Below are 21,203 nucleotides of genomic sequence, written 5' to 3' on the forward strand. Positions count from 1 at the left end.
TACACATCTCTCCACCCTGCTTCTGATGTCATACACAGGGCTTCAAGCTCATTATAGAAAACCATCGACGGAGACTACAACATATACTGTAATTCTGTCTACATTGCTATATTTAGATTTGGATTTATGTTTTCCTTTACATGTATATTGTTGGTTTCCTGAATTTAATTTTTTATGCGTTTTAAATGTTCTGCTTTGCTGGCGAGATGTTTGGCCTTTTGTTCTTCGTGCTGATGGCGCACAGCGCTTATGGAGACGTGAGCTATTCTTTCCCGGAGGAGATGAAACGCGGATCTGTGATTGGAAATATAGCAAAGGATCTCGGGCTCGATGTGAACAAACTATCAAGTCGAGAAGCTCGCATTGATACTGAAGGTAACAGAAAACGATACTGTGACATTAATCTGAATACTGGAGAACTGACCGTAGCGGAGAGAATCGACAGAGAAGAGATTTGTGGAAAGAAAGCTTCGTGTGTTATTAAGCAAGAGCTCGTGCTGGAAAATCCATTAGAACTACATCAATTCATTCTCAGTATTGACGATATCAATGATAATTCACCACAGTTCAAACAAAGTGTAATCAAATTCGAAATACAGGAATCAGCGGTCAAAGGATCTCGTTATTTATTAGATGAGGCAAACGATGCGGATATTGGAATGAATTCAGTGCAGACATATATACTTCAAAACAATGAACACTTTCTTCTTAGTGTATTAACTCGTTCAAATGGAAGAAAATATGGCGAGCTTGTTCTTAATAAAGAGTTGGATCGTGAGCAGCAGAAAGAGGTGACTTTAATTCTCACTGCGGTAGACGGCGGGACTCCACCGAGATCAGGGACTGTAGCCATACACGTCACTGTGCTGGATGCTAATGATAATGCTCCAGTCTTTAGTCAGGCCGTCTATAAAGTCAGTCTGCCTGAAAATTCTCCTGTAGATACTGTAGTGGTGACAGTGAGCGCTACTGATGCTGACGAGGGACAAAATGGAGAAGTGACTTATGAATTTGGTCATTTATCTGAACACCTTCTGGAAATATTTTCTGTCAATTCGTTGTCTGGAGAGATTAAGCTAACAGGACTCATTGATTATGAGGAGGAGAATTTAATTGAGCTGCCAATTCAAGCCAAAGATGGTCAAGGGTTAGCGAGTCATTGTACTGTATTAATAGATGTTATTGATGTCAATGATAACGCCCCTACAATAATGACTAAATCTGTTAAAATTCCCATTCCTGAGAACGCGTTACCCGGTACAGAGGTTGGCATCATTAATGTTCAGGACAGAGACTCTGAGAATAACGGACAGGTGCGCTGCTCCATTCAGCAAAACGTCCCATTTAAACTCGTTCCTTCAATCAAAAACTACTATTCTCTGGTGACCACAGGTGAATTAGACCGCGAGCTGCTCTCTGATTATAATATTACAATCACTGCTACTGATGAGGGCTCTCCGCCTTTATCTTCCACTAAGAATATTCACTTGACTGTAGCTGACGTGAATGATAATCCACCTGTATTTGAGAAGCAGAATTACAGAGCTCATGTGCAAGAAAATAACAAACCGGGCTCCTCTATTTGTTCAGTATCAGCTACAGACCCGGACTGGAGACAGAATGGCACTGTAGTTTATTCTCTGTTGTCCTCTGATGTCAATGGCGCACCGGTGTCCTCCTTTCTATCCATTAACGGAGACACCGGGGTCATTCATGCCGTGAGGTCGTTTGATTACGAACAGATGAAGAGTTTCAAAGTGCTCGTGTTAGCCAGAGACAACGGTTCTCCTCCTCTGAGCAGTAACGTGACCGTGAGTGTCTTCATATCAGATGAGAATGACAACTCTCCTCAGATATTATACCCCTCTCCGGAAGGAAACTCCTTCATGACCGAGATGGTCCCCAAAGCTGCGCAGGCGCGCTCCCTGGTCTCCAAGGTGATCGCCGTGGACGCGGATTCTGGACAGAACGCGTGGCTCTCGTATCACATTATTAAAGCGACTGATCCGGGACTTTTCACTATCGGTGTCCACAGCGGGGAGATCAGGACGCAGCGGGACATTTCTGAATCTGACAGCATGAAACAGAACCTTATTGTGTCCGTGAGAGATAACGGACAGCCCTCTCTCTCAGCCACGTGCGCGTTGTATTTACTCATATCAGATAACTTGGCTGAAGTTCCAGAACTGAAAGACATGTCTCATGACGAGAGCAGCTCCAAACTGACGTTTTATTTGATCATCGCGCTGGTGTCCGTTTCCACTTTCTTCCTGACCTTCATCATCATCATCCTGGCCGTGAGGTTTTGTCGCAGGAGAAAGCCCAGACTGTTGTTTGATGGAGCTGTAGCCATTCCCAGCGCCTATCTCCCTCCAAATTACGCAGAGGTGGAGGGCGCGGGAACTCTCCGCAGCGCTTACAATTATGACGCGTACCTGACCACGGGCTCGCGCACTAGTGACTTCAAGTTCATCAGATCTTATAATGAGGGCACACTGACTGCTGACCTGACTCTGAAAAAGACTCAGTCCTCTGTGGATGATCTTGAAGGACTTGATGCGGAAATGAGCGACTCGTTTCAGGTAGGACTAAGTATATATTTATTTATTTTACATTGTATTGTCTGTAATTCCATATTAAATGTGATTTTGTATTTAAAATTTAGTTCTTTCACTGACAACAACAACACGTGACTCATTCAAGTGCCTTATATTAAACACATGAACATGACTTAAAATCTATTTGAAATCTGAAAAGTGCATACATTTAATTGTTTTATTATTTTCATTTTGTTTTTTATGTTAATGTTTTGATTAAAAAAAAAATAGGTTGTCAGCTGCAAAGAACATTCATGTGAGTAATTTTTCGGATATTATGGATATTATAATTAGTATTATGGAGAGGCGATATTTACATTGTGACATGGCATCTTACGCACAGAAGCCAAGCCACATGCCGCTGTGCTTAGCGGCACATCCACATCCGGTTGTCATTGGCATGTGCCACTAAAACTTGTGACGTGCCGATGGATTGCGTCTTGAGCCACAGATATTGTTGCGGAGCATGTCTCCTTATGTTGTGGTATCACCAATAGCGTTTATTCACCATGTTCAAGATTCAGTCATTTGCGTTGTGCTTTACATGTGAACTTTTTGTTACATGGTTATTTTTTTTGTATTTTTTTTTTTTTTTTGTATTGTGATTGTGAAGGACTTGATGCGGACATAAGTGTCTTTAAGTACTGACGAAATCTTGTATAAAAGTATTTTACATTGACTTTCTTTACATTTTACATTTAGTCATTTAACAGACGCTTTTGACCAAAGCGACTTACAATTTAGGACTAAATTAAGCGAGTCATCGTGAAGAGGCAAAAACAACGCAAGAAGTGCTGAAAATACGAAGTTCAGGCATTGTTCAGAGTAGCATAAGACCGATCAGGGAGGATTGAAGGAAAATTAAAGGTTTTTTTTTTTTGTTGTTGTTGTTGTTGTTTTTTTTTTTTTTTTTTTTTTTTTTTTTTTTTTAAATATAGCCTTTTTATGCTAAATCTGTATTTGCATTTTAATTGACTGTATTTTGAAAGATCATGCGGTTAATTAAAGTGCTTTATTTTGCACCCGGTTTTGAGATGCAGTTTTAAGTGCGAAAAGATGCATTAGTATATTGCGCTTTTCTGTTAATGTTTGAGGAATTTTAGGTTTCATGAATCGCTGTGTTTTATAAGACTTATTCATTCTTTTTAGTCACTATATTTTAAATGTAAAGAGCTTAAAGTTATTCACCTGTAATCTTTTGGGGAAATAAGTAAATCTCGTTGACTACGAGCTCTGTCAATCTCATTTTGACATTTTATCTAACATTAGTTTGTGTCCTCGTGGATAAACTTTTGCTATTTTAAGTAGTTTTGCATTTCTCGAACCGATGTGAATTGGCTTATGAATTCAATTAATTTCTAATGTCAACACTTTTTAAAGCTCTTTTAGTCGGTTTGGAAATGGCGAAGAGCATTTCTCTTTTTTATGTTGTTGTTGTGTTGCTGTCCGTGGTGCTGATCTGGCATTTACGGAGAGCTACATTGTTTGAGTACCATACACGTTGAGTAACATAAATGTTGTGGTCTTATTTATCTCTTCAGTAAATATTTCTGCTTGTTCATGTTGTTGCAGAAAGTCCTATACCCTGTTCGGTGTATATTCCAGGACTTCATACTGTCAGAATGTTATGCAGTTTCTTATTTTAACTCACAGTGTCGCTGTTCACTAGCAAAACCATGAGTGTGTTCAGAACACATCTCTCCACCCTGCTTCTGATGTCATACACTGGGTTTCAACCTCGTCTCTTTGCAGAATATCGTCGACGGAGACTGCAACATATGCTGTAAATCTGTCTACATTTCTACATTTAGATTTACATTTGTTTTCTTTGTGCATGCATATTGTTGTGTTGCAGCGTTTAATTTCTTAGGCATTTCAAACGTTCTGCGTTTTTGCTGAGATGTTTGGCCTTTTGTTCTTCGTGCTGATGGCGCACACCGCTTATGGAGACGTGAGCTATTCTTTCCCGGAGGAGATGAAACGCGGATCTGTGATTGGAAATATAGCAAAGGATCTCGGGCTCGATGTGAACAGACTGACATCTCGCAAGGCTCGCATTGATACTGAAGGTAACAGAAAACGATACTGTGACATTAATCTGAATACTGGAGAACTGACCGTAGCGGAGAGAATCGACAGAGAAGAGATTTGTGGAAAGAAAGCTTCATGCGTTATTAATCAGGAAATGGTGCTGGAAAATCCTTTAGAACTACATCGCTTTATTCTCAATGTTGAGGACATAAATGATAATTCACCACAATTCAAACAAAATGTAATAAAATTCGAAATACAGGAATCAGCGGTCAAAGGATCTCGTTATTTATTAGATGAGGCCCACGATGCGGATATTGGTCTGAATTCAGTGCAGACATATGTAATGCAAGACAATGAACACTTTCTTCTTAATGTATTAACGCGTTCAAATGGAAGAAAATATGGCGAGCTTGTTCTTAATAAAGAGTTGGATCGTGAGCAGCAGAAAGAGGTGACTTTAATTCTCACTGCGGTAGACGGCGGGACTCCACCGAGATCAGGGACTGTGGCCATACACGTCACTGTGCTGGATGCTAATGATAATGCTCCAGTCTTTAGTCAAGCCGTCTATAAAGTCAGTCTGCCTGAAAATTCTCCTGTAGATACTGTAGTGGTGACAGTGAGCGCTACTGATGCTGACGAGGGACAAAATGGAGAAGTTGCCTATGAATTTGGTCATTTATCCGAACGCCATCTGGAAATATTTTCTCTTAATTCGTTGTCTGGAGAGATTAAACTAGCAGGACTCATTGATTATGAGGAGGAGAATTTAATTGAGCTGCCAATTCAAGCCAAAGATGGGCAAGGGTTAGCGAGTCATGGTACAGTAATAATAGATGTTATTGATGTCAATGATAACAGCCCTATAATAATAATTAGCTCTCTTAACAGTCCCATTCCTGAGAACGCGTTACCCGGTACAGAGGTTGGCATCATTAATGTTCAGGACAGAGACTCTGAGAATAACGGACAGGTGCGCTGCTCCATTCAGCAAAACGTCCCATTTAAACTCGTTCCTTCAATCAAAAACTACTATTCTCTGGTGACCACAGGTGAATTAGACCGCGAGCTGCTCTCTGATTATAATATTACAATCACTGCTACTGATGAGGGCTCTCCGCCTTTATCTTCCACTAAGAATATTCACTTGACTGTAGCTGACGTGAATGATAATCCACCTGTATTTGAGGAGCAGAATTACAGAGCTCATGTGCAAGAAAATAACAAACCGGGCTCCTCTATTTGTTCAGTATCAGCTACAGACCCGGACTGGAGACAGAATGGCACTGTAGTTTATTCTCTGTTGTCCTCTGATGTCAATGGCGCACCGGTGTCCTCCTTTCTATCCATTAACGGAGACACCGGGGTCCTTCATGCCGTGAGGTCGTTTGATTACGAACAACTGAAGAGTTTCAAAGTGCTCGTGTTAGCCAGAGACAACGGTTCTCCTCCTCTGAGCAGTAACGTGACCGCGAGTGTCTTCATATCGGATGAGAATGACAACTCTCCTCAGATATTATACCCCTCTCCGGAAGGAAACTCCTTCATGACCGAGATGGTCCCCAAAGCTGCTCAGGCGCGCTCCCTGGTCTCCAAGGTGATCGCCGTGGACGCGGATTCTGGACAGAACGCGTGGCTCTCGTATCACATTATTAAAGCGACTGATCCGGGACTTTTCACTATCGGTGTCCACAGCGGGGAGATCAGGACGCAGCGGGACATTTCTGAATCTGACAGCATGAAACAGAACCTTATTGTGTCCGTGAGAGATAACGGACAGCCCTCTCTCTCAGCCACGTGCGCGTTGTATTTACTCATATCAGATAACTTGGCTGAAGTTCCAGAACTGAAAGACATGTCTCATGACGAGAGCAGCTCCAAACTGACGTTTTATTTGATCATCGCGCTGGTGTCCGTTTCCACTTTCTTCCTGACCTTCATCATCATCATCCTGGCCGTGAGGTTTTGTCGCAGGAGAAAGCCCAGACTGTTGTTTGATGGAGCTGTAGCCATTCCCAGCGCCTATCTCCCTCCAAATTACGCAGAGGTGGAGGGCGCGGGAACTCTCCGCAGCGCTTACAATTATGACGCGTACCTGACCACGGGCTCGCGCACTAGTGACTTCAAGTTCGTCAGATCTTATAATGAGGGCACACTGACTGCTGACCTGACTCTGAAAAAGACTCAGTCCGCTGTGGATGATCTTGAAGGACTTGATGCGGAAATGAGCGATTCGTTTCAGGTAGGACTAAAAGATTTTTTTTTTTAACTATTTCATGTTTTGGTTTTAAAGACTGCCTTCTTTGGCAAAAGACTCTCGTGCATTTTCCTTAAATATAATCAGTTGTTAACTGTGTCATGATAAAACAGGCTTTTTAAAAATAAAATTAAAAATAATAATAATAATATAGACCCACAACGTGTACACGCAGATCAATACCAATGCATATTACTTGTTAGATACATTCTTCCAAAATATAATTGGTTTAAAACGGGATTTTATAACTGTTAATTATCAAATGAGAATAAGTGGCTCAAAATATACTCGTGATGTGTCATTGTAATTAGTTTATCTTTATTTTTCTCTACTTTTTGATTTCCTTTCGTTTTGTCTGGTATGGTAAATGCTTTATAAAACAATGTTGATGTTGTTTTCACTCGGTTCACAAGTTACAGTAGAAATGGCATATTTCTATTCGCTGTCCATGGTGCTGTTCAGGCAGTGTCTCTCGCTGAGGGAGTTTTGCCATGTGTCTGATTGTAAACAGTCGTGTTTTGGGAATAGATGCTCTTGAAAATCGAGCTTGTTCACTTTTAAATCTTATGAGAATGTTTGGTTGTCCCGGGCATTTGATATTGTGAAGTTATTTTAAAAAATATACAGTATATATATTTTTTTTAATTATATCCAAGATTTGTCACTTATTCTAAGATATTTAAGAGTTTCATATTTGAACTCTGTGTTGCTGTTCTCAAGTGCAACCGTTGGCATTCACATTGTTTCTCTCCACTCTGTTCATGATGTCATTGGACTGACATCACAGTTCGCTGTAGACAACTGTTGATATTGAGCGGTTACATCACCTTTTTGTCTTAATATATTGATATGAACAACAAGATTCAATAGTTTGCATTGTCTTGTACATGTGTATTCTTTATAAATTGGTCAAATTTGTGTTCTTGAAGGACTTACTGCGGATATGAGTGACTCAAATAGGACTAACGAATACTTTCTTTAGATAAATATTTACGGACTGGGTTTACAGATTAAATGTGTATATGCAATTTAATTGACTGCTTTTATTGATAACAGACTCTTTAAAATAGCAAGTTCATGTGGATCATTCAAGTCCTTTTAGACGAGCATTTGTGAGGTTTAGTTTAAAGTCTTAAACTAGTATTATTTTATTTAAAATGTTCCTGGTCATATATGATCAATTCTAAATCAAGTGTAACGTTTCACAAGTCGTGTTACGTATTAGGATTTTCAATCTTTTTTCGTCACTAGATATTTTTGTTTTATTCAAAGAGCTTACAGTTAGCCTATCTGTTGTTGACATGAATCTGAAAACTGATTATTTCTGTTGACTAATCATTTTGTCAAGCGTATTTAGTTTTTTTTCTAAAATCCCTTAGTGTGCTAATATGAATGCGGATGTTTGTAAATCGAATATATTACACAATGTAGCCGTTTTATGTCTTTTTGCGTTTTTTTCTCATCGATGTGTCCCTAAGGCTATGTCAAATCTGGTTTATAAAGGAAATTAAATTCCAATGTCAGGGATTTTAAATGCCATTTAAGTTGGAATATAAATAGCATAGAGCAGGTTTTACTGTTGCTGTCCATTGTGCTGATCGGCATTTATTCTTGGTTTTGGGTTTTTTTATTTGCTCCTAAATCCCCCAGCACTTAATCCTGTCAGAGATATATAAATATCATGCAGTTTCTTGTTGTAACTCACAGTGTCGCTGTTCACTAGCAAAACCATGTGTGTCTTCAGTACACATCTCTCCACCCTGCTTCTGATGTCATACACAGGGCTTCAAGCTCATTATAGAAAACCATCGACGGAGACTACAACATATACTGTAATTCTGTCTACGTTACTATATTTAGATTTGCATTTATGTTTTCCTTTACATGTATATTGTTTTGCTCCTGAATTTAATTTTGTATGCGTTTTAAATGTTCTGCGGTGCTGCTGAGATGTTTGGCCTTTTGTTCTTCGTGCTGATGGCGCACACCGCTTATGGAGACGTGAGCTATTCTTTCCCGGAGGAGATGAAACGCGGATCTGTGATTGGAAATATAGCAAAGGATCTCGGGCTCGATGTGAACAAACTATCAAGTCGAGAAGCTCGTATTGATACTGAAGGTAACAGAAAACGATACTGTGACATTAATCTGAATACTGGAGAACTGACCGTAGCGGAGAGAATCGACAGAGAAGAGATTTGTGGAAAGAAAGCTTCGTGTGTTATTAAGCAAGAGCTCGTGCTGGAAAATCCATTAGAACTACATCAATTCATTCTCAGTATTGAGGATATCAATGATAATTCACCACAATTCAAACAAAGTGTAATCAAATTCGAAATACGGGAATCAGCAGACAAAGGATCTCGTTATTTATTAGATGAGGCAAACGATGCGGATATTGGTATGAATTCAGTGCAGACATATATACTTCAAAACAATGAACACTTTCTTCTTAATGTATTAACGCGTGCAAATGGAAGAAAATATGGCGAGCTTGTTCTTAATAAAGAGCTGGATCGTGAGCAGCAGAAAGAGGTGACTTTAATTCTCACTGCGGTAGACGGCGGGACTCCACCGAGATCAGGGACTGTAGCCATACACGTCACTGTGCTGGATGCTAATGATAATGCTCCAGTCTTTAGTCAGGCCGTCTATAAAGTCAGTCTGCCTGAAAATTCTCCTGTAGATACTGTAGTGGTGACAGTGAGCGCTACTGATGCTGACGAGGGACAAAATGGAGAAGTGACTTATGAATTTGGTCATTTATCCGAACGCCTTATGGAAATATTTTCTGTCAATTCGTTGTCTGGAGAGATTAAACTAACAGGACTCATTGATTATGAGGAGGAAAATTTAATTGAGCTGCCAATTCAAGCCAAAGATGGTCAAGGGTTAGCGAATCATTGTACTGTATTAATAGATGTTATTGATGTCAATGATAACGCCCCTACAATAATGACTAAATCTGTTAAAATTCCCATTCCTGAGAACGCGTTACCCGGTACAGAGGTTGGCATCATTAATGTTCAGGACAGAGACTCTGAGAATAACGGACAGGTGCGCTGCTCCATTCAGCAAAACGTCCCATTTAAACTCGTTCCTTCAATCAAAAACTACTATTCTCTGGTGACCACAGGTGAATTAGACCGCGAGCTGCTCTCTGATTATAATATTACAATCACTGCTACTGATGAGGGCTCTCCGCCTTTATCTTCCACTAAGAATATTCACTTGACTGTTGCTGACGTGAATGATAATCCACCTGTATTTGAGGAGCAGAATTACAGAGCTCATGTGCAAGAAAATAACAAACCGGGCTCCTCTATTTGTTCAGTATCAGCTACAGACCCGGACTGGAGACAGAATGGCACTGTAGTTTATTCTCTGTTGTCCTCTGATGTCAATGGCGCACCGGTGTCCTCCTTTCTATCGATTAACGGAGACACCGGGGTCCTTCATGCCGTGAGGTCGTTTGATTACGAACAGATGAAGAGTTTCAAAGTGCTCGTGTTAGCCAGAGACAACGGTTCTCCTCCTCTGAGCAGTAACGTGACCGTGAGTGTCTTCATATCGGATGAGAATGACAACTCTCCTCAGATATTATACCCCTCTCCGGAAGGAAACTCCTTCATGACCGAGATGGTCCCCAAAGCTGCGCAGGCGCGCTCCCTGGTCTCCAAGGTGATCGCCGTGGACGCGGATTCTGGACAGAACGCGTGGCTCTCGTATCACATTATTAAAGCGACTGATCCGGGACTTTTCACTATCGGTGTCCACAGCGGGGAGATCAGGACGCAGCGGGACATTTCTGAATCTGACAGCATGAAACAGAACCTTATTGTGTCCGTGAGAGATAACGGACAGCCCTCTCTCTCAGCCACGTGCGCGCTGTATTTACTCATATCAGATAACTTGGCTGAAGTTCCAGAACTGAAAGACATGTCTCATGACGAGAGCAGCTCCAAACTGACGTTTTATTTGATCATCGCGCTGGTGTCCGTTTCCACTTTCTTCCTGACCTTCATCATCATCATCCTGGCCGTGAGGTTTTGTCGCAGGAGAAAGCCCAGACTGTTGTTTGATGGAGCTGTAGCCATTCCCAGCGCCTATCTCCCTCCAAATTACGCAGAGGTGGAGGGCGCGGGAACTCTCCGCAGCGCTTACAATTATGACGCGTACCTGACCACGGGCTCGCGCACTAGTGACTTCAAGTTCGTCAGGTCTTATAATGAGGGCACACTGACTGCTGACCTGACTCTGAAAAAGACTCAGTCCGCTGTGGATGATCTTGAAGGACTTGATGCGGAAATGAACGATTCCTTTCAGGTAGGACTCATTCATTTATTTATTTATTTATTTATTTATTTATTTATTTATTTGCTTTCATTGGCAAACGACTAATTTTTTTTTTTTTTAAATACGTGGCTCCCTCAAGTTATATTTGTAGACTTGAATATTTTAGAGGGTATTTTTTAAATCTGAAAAGCTATGTCAGTGTTTTCCTAAAATAATTTATTTACACAAAAGTTTTTTTTTGTGTGTGTGTAATTTTGTAAATCAGGGCCAAAATGTGCGAAACTACTTCTGAACATGTACAATGTTTGATATTAGACATATTTTTTCAGAGAAAAAAAAATGTTTTAAAGGGATTTCAGAAATGTTAACATTTCAGATTAAATGGTTCAAACTCATGTAATTGATCAGACACGGTGTGAATGGTTGGTGAGTTTCTCTATATTTCATTTACTTTTTTTGTTCCTGACGCGGTTAATATATACGTTTAATATATATATTAAAGCATATTTCATATTTCTATTTGCTGTCCATGGTGCTCTACAGACAGTTTCTGTTGCTGGTTAAGTTTTTGCTCTATACTGTGTCGATAACAGTTGTGTGTTTTTTTTTTTTTTTTTTTTTTGTTTTTTTTTTTTTTTACGAACAGATGTTATTGCATATTGAGCTTGTTCTCTTTTAAATTTTACGAGAATATTTGGTTGTTCCGGGCCATTGATATTGTGAAGTCATTTCATGCGTTGTATCCAAGTTTTGCCATTTATTGTGAGAGTTATCAGAGTTCCCCAATTTAACTCTGTGTTGTTGTTTACCAGTGCAACCGTTGCCATTCACATTGTTTGTCCATTCTGTTCATGATTTCATATTCAGGACTGACATCACAGTTAGACACCAGGTGATGTTGAGCGGTTGCTTTAATTGTTGTGCTATTTTATTGACCATGAACTAGATTCAAGCATTTGCGATGTCTTGTACAAGTGTATTCTTTATAAATTGGTTAAATTTGTGTTCTTGTGATCTTGAAGGACATAATGCGGACATGAGTGACTCTTTAAACTAGGACTAACGAATACTTTCTTTAGATAAATAGTTATGGACTGGGTTTACAGATTAAATGTGTAGGCCTATTTGTAATTTAATTGACTGCTTTCATTGACAACAGGCTCTTTAAAATAGCAAGATCACGCGGCTCATTCAAGTGCTTTTAAACACATGAACAATTATGAGGTTCAGTTTAAAGTCTGAAATATAGTTAAATTAGTCTAGTTTATTTTATTTATTTATTTATTTGCTCATGTATGATCAATTGTAAGTCATTTACCATGTTTCACGAGTCGTCTTACTATTGAGTTTTGCATTATTTTTTCGTCAGTAGCATGTTTTTTTTTTTTTTTCGAAGAGCTTATAACCTATCTGTTGGTGCCATTTTAAATAAGTCTGAAATGACTCGTTCTGTTGACTAATCGTTTTGTCGAGCTCAATTTATCGTTTTTTTTTTCTAATTGTTACTTTGTTTGCCTTTATATACGGATATTAATCGAATCTATGACAAAATGTTGCTGTTTTATGTGATTTTAAGTGTATCTCATCGATGTCTCCTTTATGTGAAATATGTCTTTATAAAAGCAAATAAATTCCGATGTCAGCAATTTTTTAAATGTCATTTAGGTAGAAATGGAAATAGCATTGATCAGGTTTTACTGTCGCTGTCCGTGGTGCTGCACCGGAATTTATCCTTGGGTGTTTGGGTTTTTTGCTACTAAAAAAATTTGCAATCTAAATCGCTGTTTTTGCTTTAGTACCTTAAATGTTGTGGTTTTAATATTTTTATATGTATCTTCCAGGCTTCAGTGAATATCGCTGCTTGGTCTTGTTTCTAAAAATAATTAAGTATATATCCAAGTTAGGTGTACATTCCAGCACTTAATTCTGTCAAAAGATACAAATATCATGCAGTTTCTTCTTTTAACTCATAGTGTCGCTGTTCACCTGCAAACCCATGTGTGTGTTCTGTACACATCTCTCCACCCTGCTTCTGATGTCATACACAGGGCTTCAAGCTCGCCTCATTATAGAAAATCGTCGACGGAGACTGCCTCATAAATTGTACTTCTGCCCACACTCATAATTTAGATTTACATTTATGTTTTCCTTTACATGTATATTGTTGTGTTCCTGGATTTAATTGCTTAGGCACTTCAAACATTCTGCGTTTTTGCTAAGATGTTTGGCCTTTTGTTCTTCGTGCTGATGGCGCACACCGCTTATGGAGACGTGAGCTATTCTTTCCCGGAGGAGATGAAACGCGGATCTGTGATTGGAAATATAGCAAAGGATCTCGGGCTCGATGTGAACAGACTGTCATCTCGTAAGGCTCGCATTGATACTGAAGGTAACAGAAAACGATACTGTGACATTAATCTGAATACTGGAGAACTGACCGTAGCGGAGAGAATCGACAGAGAGGAGATTTGTGGCGACAGGGTTTCATGTGTTTTAAAATTTGAGTTCATGCTTGAGGATCCCTTAGAGCTGCACCGTGTTTCAGTTCAAATTCAGGATATTAACGACAATTCGCCTGTTTTCTCAAAGGATTTGATCACATTTGAAATCACAGAGTCTGCTGACCGAGGAACTCGCTATCGCTTGAATTCGGCTCATGATGCTGATGTAGGACAGAATGCAGTTCAGAAATACAATCTACAAAAAAATGATAATTTTCAACTAACTATAAATTCAAATGTAGACGGAGAAAAGAATTTGGAATTACTGCTAGAGAAAGAGTTGGATCGTGAGCAGCAGAAAGAGGTGACTTTAATTCTCACTGCGGTAGACGGCGGGACTCCACCGAGATCAGGGACTGTAGCCATACACGTCACTGTGCTGGATGCTAATGATAATGCTCCAGTCTTTGGTCAGGCCGTCTATAAAGTCAGTCTGCCTGAAAATGCTCCTGTAGATACTGTAGTGGTGACAGTGAGCGCTACTGATGCTGACGAGGGACACAATGGAGAAGTGACGTATGAATTTGGTCGTATCTCTGACAGAGCTAGAAAGCTGTTCTCGGTAGGTCCACATACAGGTGACATTCAAGTTACAGGTGCACTTGATTTCGAGGACGAAGCTGTTTATGAATTACGTGTAGAAGGAAAAGATGGATTTGGTTTATCCAGTGACGCTAAAGTTGTAATTCAACTTACTGATGTTAATGACAATGCTCCTGAGATTCGTTTAAAATCTTTGCGTAGTCCCGTTCCTGAGAACGCGTTACCCGGTACAGAGGTTGGCATCATTAATGTGCAGGACAGAGACTCTGAGAATAACGGACAGGTGCGCTGCTCCATTCAGCAAAACGTCCCATTTAAACTCGTTCCTTCCATCAAAAACTACTATTCTCTGGTGACCACAGGTGAATTAGACCGCGAGCTGCTCTCTGATTATAATATTACAATCACTGCTACTGATGAGGGCTCTCCGCCTTTATCTTCCACTAAGAATATTCACTTGACTGTAGCTGACGTGAATGATAATCCACCTGTATTTGAGGAGCAGAATTACAGAGCTCATGTGCAAGAAAATAACAAACCGGGCTCCTCTATTTGTTCAGTATCAGCTACAGACCCGGACTGGAGACAGAATGGCACTGTAGTTTATTCTCTGTTGTCCTCTGATGTCAATGGCGCACCGGTGTCCTCCTTTCTATCCATTAACGGAGACACCGGGGTCATTCATGCCGTGAGGTCGTTTGATTACGAACAGATGAAGAGTTTCAAAGTGCTCGTGTTAGCCAGAGACAACGGTTCTCCTCCTCTGAGCAGTAACGTGACCGTGAGTGTCTTCATATCAGATGAGAATGACAACTCTCCTCAGATATTATACCCCTCTCCGGAAGGAAACTCCTTCATGACCGAGATGGTCCCCAAAGCTGCGCAGGCGCGCTCCCTGGTCTCCAAGGTGATCGCCGTGGACGCGGATTCTGGACAGAACGCGTGGCTCTCGTATCACATTATTAAAGCGACTGATCCGGGACTTTTCACTATCGGTGTCCACAGCGGGGAGATCAGGACGCAGCGGGACATTTCTGAATCTGACAGCATGAAACAGAACCTTATTGTGTCCGTGAGAGATAACGGACAGCCCTCTCTCTCAGCCACGTGCGCGTTGTATTTACTCATATCAGATAACTTGGCTGAAGTTCCAGAACTGAAAGACATGTCTCATGACGAGAGCAGCTCCAAACTGACGTTTTATTTGATCATCGCGCTGGTGTCCGTTTCCACTTTCTTCCTGACCTTCATCATCATCATCCTGGCCGTGAGGTTTTGTCGCAGGAGAAAGCCCAGACTGTTGTTTGATGGAGCTGTAGCCATTCCCAGCGCCTATCTCCCTCCAAATTACGCAGAGGTGGAGGGCGCGGGAACTCTCCGCAGCGCTTACAATTATGACGCGTACCTGACCACGGGCTCGCGCACTAGTGACTTCAAGTTCATCAGGTCTTATAATGAGGGCACACTGACTGCTGACCTGACTCTGAAAAAGACTCAGTCCGCTGTGGATGATCTTGAAGGACTTGATGCGGAAATCAACGATTCGTTTCAGGTAGGACTAACAAAGATTTTCTTATTTTAAAAAAGAAAAGAAAGATTTTGGGTGTACAGAGTGTCACTGTCAAAAGGCGCCTGGAGTCTAAAAAAAAAACAGCTATATTAAAAAAATTTAAATAATAGTTTTTTTTTGTTTGTTTGTTTGTTTGTTTGTTTGTTTTGCACGTGGTTCTGTTTATGCAAGTATTCTATAATGCATCACACACTTGCACAATAAATTTTGATAGATCGCAAAAGCAGGTTTTTGACTTTTATTTGGGATCTAGTAAATAATGGTCAAATTGTGCAAATCACTGTTGAACCTGCTTGTCGAGACGCATTTTCCTTACATATAATGAGTTGTTTACCATTTCTGGAACCTTGTTTAATCAGAATACAGTAATGATCAGTTACAGAGATTATTATGTGGCCCAGTAATGTGATCCCACGCAGTGTGGATAATTGATCATGTTTTCTTATTATTGTATTCACAGTTTTGCATTCCTGTCGTTGTCTGTTATTTAAAATAATTGTATTAAGGAGTTATATTTTCTTATTTCATTGTTTTTATGATTTAGTTTCTGTTTACTGTCCATGGTGCTGTACAGGCAGTGTCTGTTGCTGGTGAGGTTTTGCTCTTATATGTAGGTCTCTAAGGTTTGTATACAGTCGTGTCTTTTACGAGTAGATGCTATAGAAATTGAGCTGGTTCTGTTTTCACATCCTCATAGATTGTTGGTTGAGGGACTTGATGCGGACATGGTTGATCCTTTTCAAATAGGACGAACAAAGTTTTTCTTTGAAAAGAACATCTTTTGCGATTAAAGATTAAATAATTATTTGCATTTTGACAGACTACTTTCGCTAACAACTGACTCTTAAAGATTTTGAAGTTCGTTGTAATGTCTGTGTTTCACAAGTCTTCTTTGACATGCTTTTTTTATTATCTTTTTGTCAATAGCTAGGAACCATTTATGGAATTGACATTGCAAGGAATTGATTGAACCTTTTAGCTGTTTTCAAATTGTCTGATTAATACCTCTATCTGCTATAAAATAGCATTTGAAGCCTAAATGGCAGTAAATTAAAATACAATATCTCGTCATGGGTAATATTTTAGATGCAAAGAACTTAAAGTAGTTTTATTATTATTATTATTTATTATTATTTAAAAAATCTGATAGGCTATGTCTCGTTCTGTCACCTAACCTTTTAAACTCATTTAAACTAATTTAAACTTTTAAGTGACATCAGTAGCTGTGTTTCTCTGGATTGTGTTTGTAATTGAATCTGTGACAAAATGCTGCGGTTTTAACTAGTTTAGCGTTTTTCTCATCAATGTCTTTATGTGATATTGGCTAATAAAAGCAATTTCGTATGTCAGCAACTTTTTAAACACTATTAGAAATGACATTGGGGAGGATTTCCCCTTTTGCTGTCCATGGTGATGTAATGTCAATTACTCTTGGTGTGTTGCTGTTACATAATGTAGTTCCTAAATCTCTATCCCACCATTTATTTTTCTTCCAGTAGGCCTACTATAAATATTGTGGTAATGTCAATTCCACTCGTCAGGGAATGTTGCTGCCGGCTGTTGTTTTGCGAAAAAAAAAAACTATATAATCGACACTTAATTCTTTCAGAAATATGAATGTTTTGCAGTTTCTTCTTTTAACTCATAGTGTCGCTGTTCACCTGCAAAACAATGTGTGTCTTCAGCACACATCTCTCCACCCTGCTTCTGATGTCATACACTGGGCTTCAAGCTCGTCTCATTACAGAATATCATCGAAAGCGACTGACTGCTGCTAATACTGTCGTTCTGGCTATTATAACATTGAGATTTATATTTGTGTTTTCTTTTTACACGTTAAGTGCTGTATTGCTAGATTTAATTTCTACTTAATATCTGAAGCGTTTCAAAGATTCTGCGGTGCTGGCGAGATGTTTGGCCTTTTGTTCTTCGTGCTGATGGCGCACACCGCTTATGGAGACGTGAGCTATTCTTTCCCGGAGGAGATGAAACGCGGATCTGTGATTGGAAATATAGCAAAGGATCTCGGGCTCGATGTGAACAGACTGTCATCTCGTAAGGCTCGCATTGATACTGAAGGTAACAGAAAACGATACTGTGACATTAATCTGAATACTGGAGAACTGACCGTAGCGGAGAGAATCGACAGAGAGAGTCTTTGTGGAAAGAAAGCTTCATGTATCATAAATAAGGAGCTTGTTCTTGAAAGTCCTCTGGAACTGCATCGCTTTATTCTCAATATTGAAGACATAAATGATAATTCACCACAGTTTACAGAGAGTGTTATCGAATTCGAAATACGGGAATCAGCAGACAAAGGATCTCGTTATTTATTAGATGAGGCCCACGATGCGGATATTGGTCTGAATTCAGTGCAGTCATATACACTTCAAAACAATGAACACTTTCTTCTTAGTGTATTAACGCGTTCAAATGGCAGAAAATATGGCGAGCTCGTTCTTAATAAAGAGTTGGATCGTGAGCAGCAGAAAGAGGTGACTTTAATTCTCACTGCGGTAGACGGCGGTACTCCACCGAGATCAGGGACTGTAGCCATACACGTCACTGTGCTGGATGCTAATGATAATGCTCCAGTCTTTAGTCAGGCCGTCTATAAAGTCAGTCTGCCTGAAAATTCTCCTGTAGATACTGTAGTGGTGACAGTGAGCGCTACGGATGCTGACGAGGGACAAAATGGGGAAGTGACATATGCATTTAGTCATTTATCCGAAATTACCCGGCAACTATTTTTCCTTGATGCAATTTCGGGAGAGATTAAACTAAAGGGACTCATGGATTATGAGGAGGAGAGTTCAATCGAACTGCCGATCCAAGCTAAAGATGGTCAAGGGTTAGCCAGTCATTGTACAGTAATAATAGATGTTATTGATGTCAATGATAACAGCCCTATAATAATAATTAGCTCTCTTAACAGCCCCGTTCCTGAGAACGCATTACCCGGTACAGAGGTTGGCATCATTAATGTTCAGGACAGAGACTCTGACAATAACGGACAGGTGCGCTGCTCCATTCAGCAAAACGTCCCATTTAAACTCGTTCCTTCAATCAAAAACTACTATTCTCTGGTGACCACAGGTGAATTAGACCGCGAGCTGCTCTCTGATTATAATATTACAATCACTGCTACTGATGAGGGCTCTCCGCCTTTATCTTCCACTAAGAATATTCACTTGACTGTAGCTGACGTGAATGATAATCCACCTGTATTTGAGGAGCAGAATTACAGAGCTCATGTGCAAGAAAATAACAAACCGGGCTCCTCTGTTTGTTCAGTATCAGCTACAGACCCGGACTGGAGACAGAATGGCACTGTAGTTTATTCTCTGTTGTCCTCTGATGTCAATGGCGCACCGGTGTCCTCCTTTCTATCCATTAACGGAGACACCGGGGTCATTCATGCCGTGAGGTCGTTTGATTACGAACAGATGAAGAGTTTCAAAGTGCTCGTGTTAGCCAGAGACAACGGTTCTCCTCCTCTGAGCAGTAACGTGACCGTGAGTGTCTTCATATCGGATGAGAATGACAACTCTCCTCAGATATTATACCCCTCTCCGGAAGGAAACTCCTTCATGACCGAGATGGTTCCCAAAGCTGCGCAGGCGCGCTCCCTGGTCTCCAAGGTGATCGCCGTGGACGCGGATTCTGGACAGAACGCGTGGCTCTCGTATCACATTATTAAAGCGACTGATCCGGGACTTTTCACTATCGGTGTCCACAGCGGGGAGATCAGGACGCAGCGGGACATTTCTGAATCTGACAGCATGAAACAGAACCTTATTGTGTCCGTGAGAGATAACGGACAGCCCTCTCTCTCAGCCACGTGCGCGTTGTATTTACTCATATCAGATAACTTGGCTGAAGTTCCAGAACTGAAAGACATGTCTTATGACGAGAGCAGCTCCAAACTGACGTTTTATTTGATCATCGCGCTAGTGTCCGTTTCCACTTTCTTCCTGACCTTCATCATCATCATCCTGGCCGTGAGGTTTTGTCGCAGGAGAAAGCCCAGACTGTTGTTTGATGGAGCTGTAGCCATTCCCAGCGCCTATCTCCCTCCAAATTACGCAGAGGTGGAGGGCGCGGGAACTCTCCGCAGCGCTTACAATTATGACGCGTACCTGACCACGGGCTCGCGCACTAGTGACTTCAAGTTCATCAGATCTTATAATGAGGGCACACTGACTGCTGACCTGACTCTGAAAAAGACTCAGTCCGCTGTGGATGATCTTGAAGGACTTGAAGCGGAAATGAACGATTCCTTTCAGGTAGGACTAAGTCTATCTTTAAAAAATAATTTGGTGGATTTAAATCGTGAAAAAGTGTATTTCCCCCACTTGACTGCTTTCATTGGCATTGTTTTCTGTTGTTGGGAGATCACGTGGCTCTTTCAATCTTTTTTTTTTTTTTTTTTTTTTTTTGTGGACAAATATTTTTGAGGGTCAGTTTAAAATCAGAAGAGTAGCTGCATTATGTGGTCTTTTGTTTTTGTTTTGTCTGGTCTAGTATGAACAATTTTAATACGTGGCATGATTCGCAAATCGATGTGTTTTTTTTTTCTTGTTTTTTTTTTTTTTTTTTTTTGGCACTAGCTGCGATTTTGGGTTCAACGCGTAAAAGTTGTTTATTAATAATCTTTTACTGTTATAAGGACGTTGAATTATGAGGAAGTGTTGATATTTTAAGTAGTTTTACGTTTTTATTGATGTATTTTAATGTAGCTATAAAGGGAATTAATTTTGGATGTCAGTTTCAGTAATTTTTCCGTTGAGCAAAGTATCCTAAACGTCATTTTAATCTGATTGGAAATGGCAGAGGGCAGGTTTCCCCTGTTGCTGTCCGTGGTGCTGCACTGTCATACTCTTGGTGTTTGGATATTTTGCTCTTGCGTATGTGTAACTCTCCACCCCTCCATGGCTTTTTATTTTATTATTATTTTTTATTATTTTTAATAATATACATTCTGGGTTTGTGTTTTTATCTCTCCACTTCAGGAAATGTTACTGTTGTCTCCTGCTTAGCTAAACAATTGCATTACTATAAAATAAGTATATAGTTGCTGAATAAGTACACAAAACCCATTCTTTGTATACCTTAACACATAATTCTGTGAGAAAAATGGATGTCATGCAGTTTCTTACTTAAACTCATAGTGTCGCTGTTCACCTGCAAAACAACGTGTGTGTTCAGTACACATCTCTCCACCCTGTTTCGATGTCATACGCTGGGCTTCGAGCTCGCCTCGTTATACAAAATCGTCTACAGTGACAGAAGGACTGTATATTAGGCAGTCAGTCTATTTTTCTAAATTTCTTCATTTTGTGTTTTATTTTACATATTTGTTGTTTATCTGGATATAATTTCTGCTCAGTTTATTAAGCATTTCA

At 40.1% G+C, this 21,203-nt stretch overlaps 4 protein-coding genes across 4 annotated transcripts; all 4 read left to right on the forward strand.

Annotated features, from left to right (window-relative positions):
* Positions 1-71: 71 nt before the first annotated feature.
* Positions 72-4,467, forward strand: LOC307171425 (protocadherin beta-15-like; the record flags this gene model as incomplete). Its single annotated transcript, XM_079893031.1, has 2 exons — positions 72-2,582; positions 4,453-4,467. Exons 1-2 carry the CDS (start codon positions 186-188, stop codon positions 4,465-4,467), a joined length of 2,412 nt encoding a protein of 803 aa, XP_079749157.1. The 5' UTR covers positions 72-185.
* LOC307171426 (protocadherin beta-15-like) lies at positions 4,337-7,835 on the forward strand (the record flags this gene model as incomplete). Its single annotated transcript, XM_079893032.1, has 2 exons — positions 4,337-6,873; positions 7,818-7,835. Exons 1-2 carry the CDS (start codon positions 4,498-4,500, stop codon positions 7,833-7,835), a joined length of 2,394 nt encoding a protein of 797 aa, XP_079749158.1. The 5' UTR covers positions 4,337-4,497.
* A 934-nt stretch (positions 7,836-8,769) lies between these two features.
* On the forward strand, positions 8,770-12,224 carry LOC307171428 (protocadherin beta-15-like; the record flags this gene model as incomplete). The annotated part of the gene is made up of 2 exons (XM_079893034.1): positions 8,770-11,214; positions 12,207-12,224. The coding sequence occupies exons 1-2, from the start codon at positions 8,818-8,820 to the stop codon at positions 12,222-12,224; spliced, it is 2,415 nt and encodes an 804-aa protein (XP_079749160.1). The 5' UTR covers positions 8,770-8,817.
* Positions 12,225-13,255: 1,031 nt separating this feature from the next.
* Positions 13,256-20,337, forward strand: LOC307171429 (uncharacterized protein; the record flags this gene model as incomplete). The annotated part of the gene is made up of 3 exons (XM_079893035.1): positions 13,256-15,780; positions 17,607-20,084; positions 20,323-20,337. The coding sequence occupies exons 1-3, from the start codon at positions 13,405-13,407 to the stop codon at positions 20,335-20,337; spliced, it is 4,869 nt and encodes a 1,622-aa protein (XP_079749161.1). The 5' UTR covers positions 13,256-13,404.
* Positions 20,338-21,203: the final 866 nt, after the last annotated feature.

The sequence above is a fragment of the Squalius cephalus genome (assembly GCF_949319135.1).
Source record: "Squalius cephalus genome assembly, chromosome: 14".
NCBI classification, from domain to species: Eukaryota; Metazoa; Chordata; class Actinopteri; order Cypriniformes; family Leuciscidae; genus Squalius; species Squalius cephalus.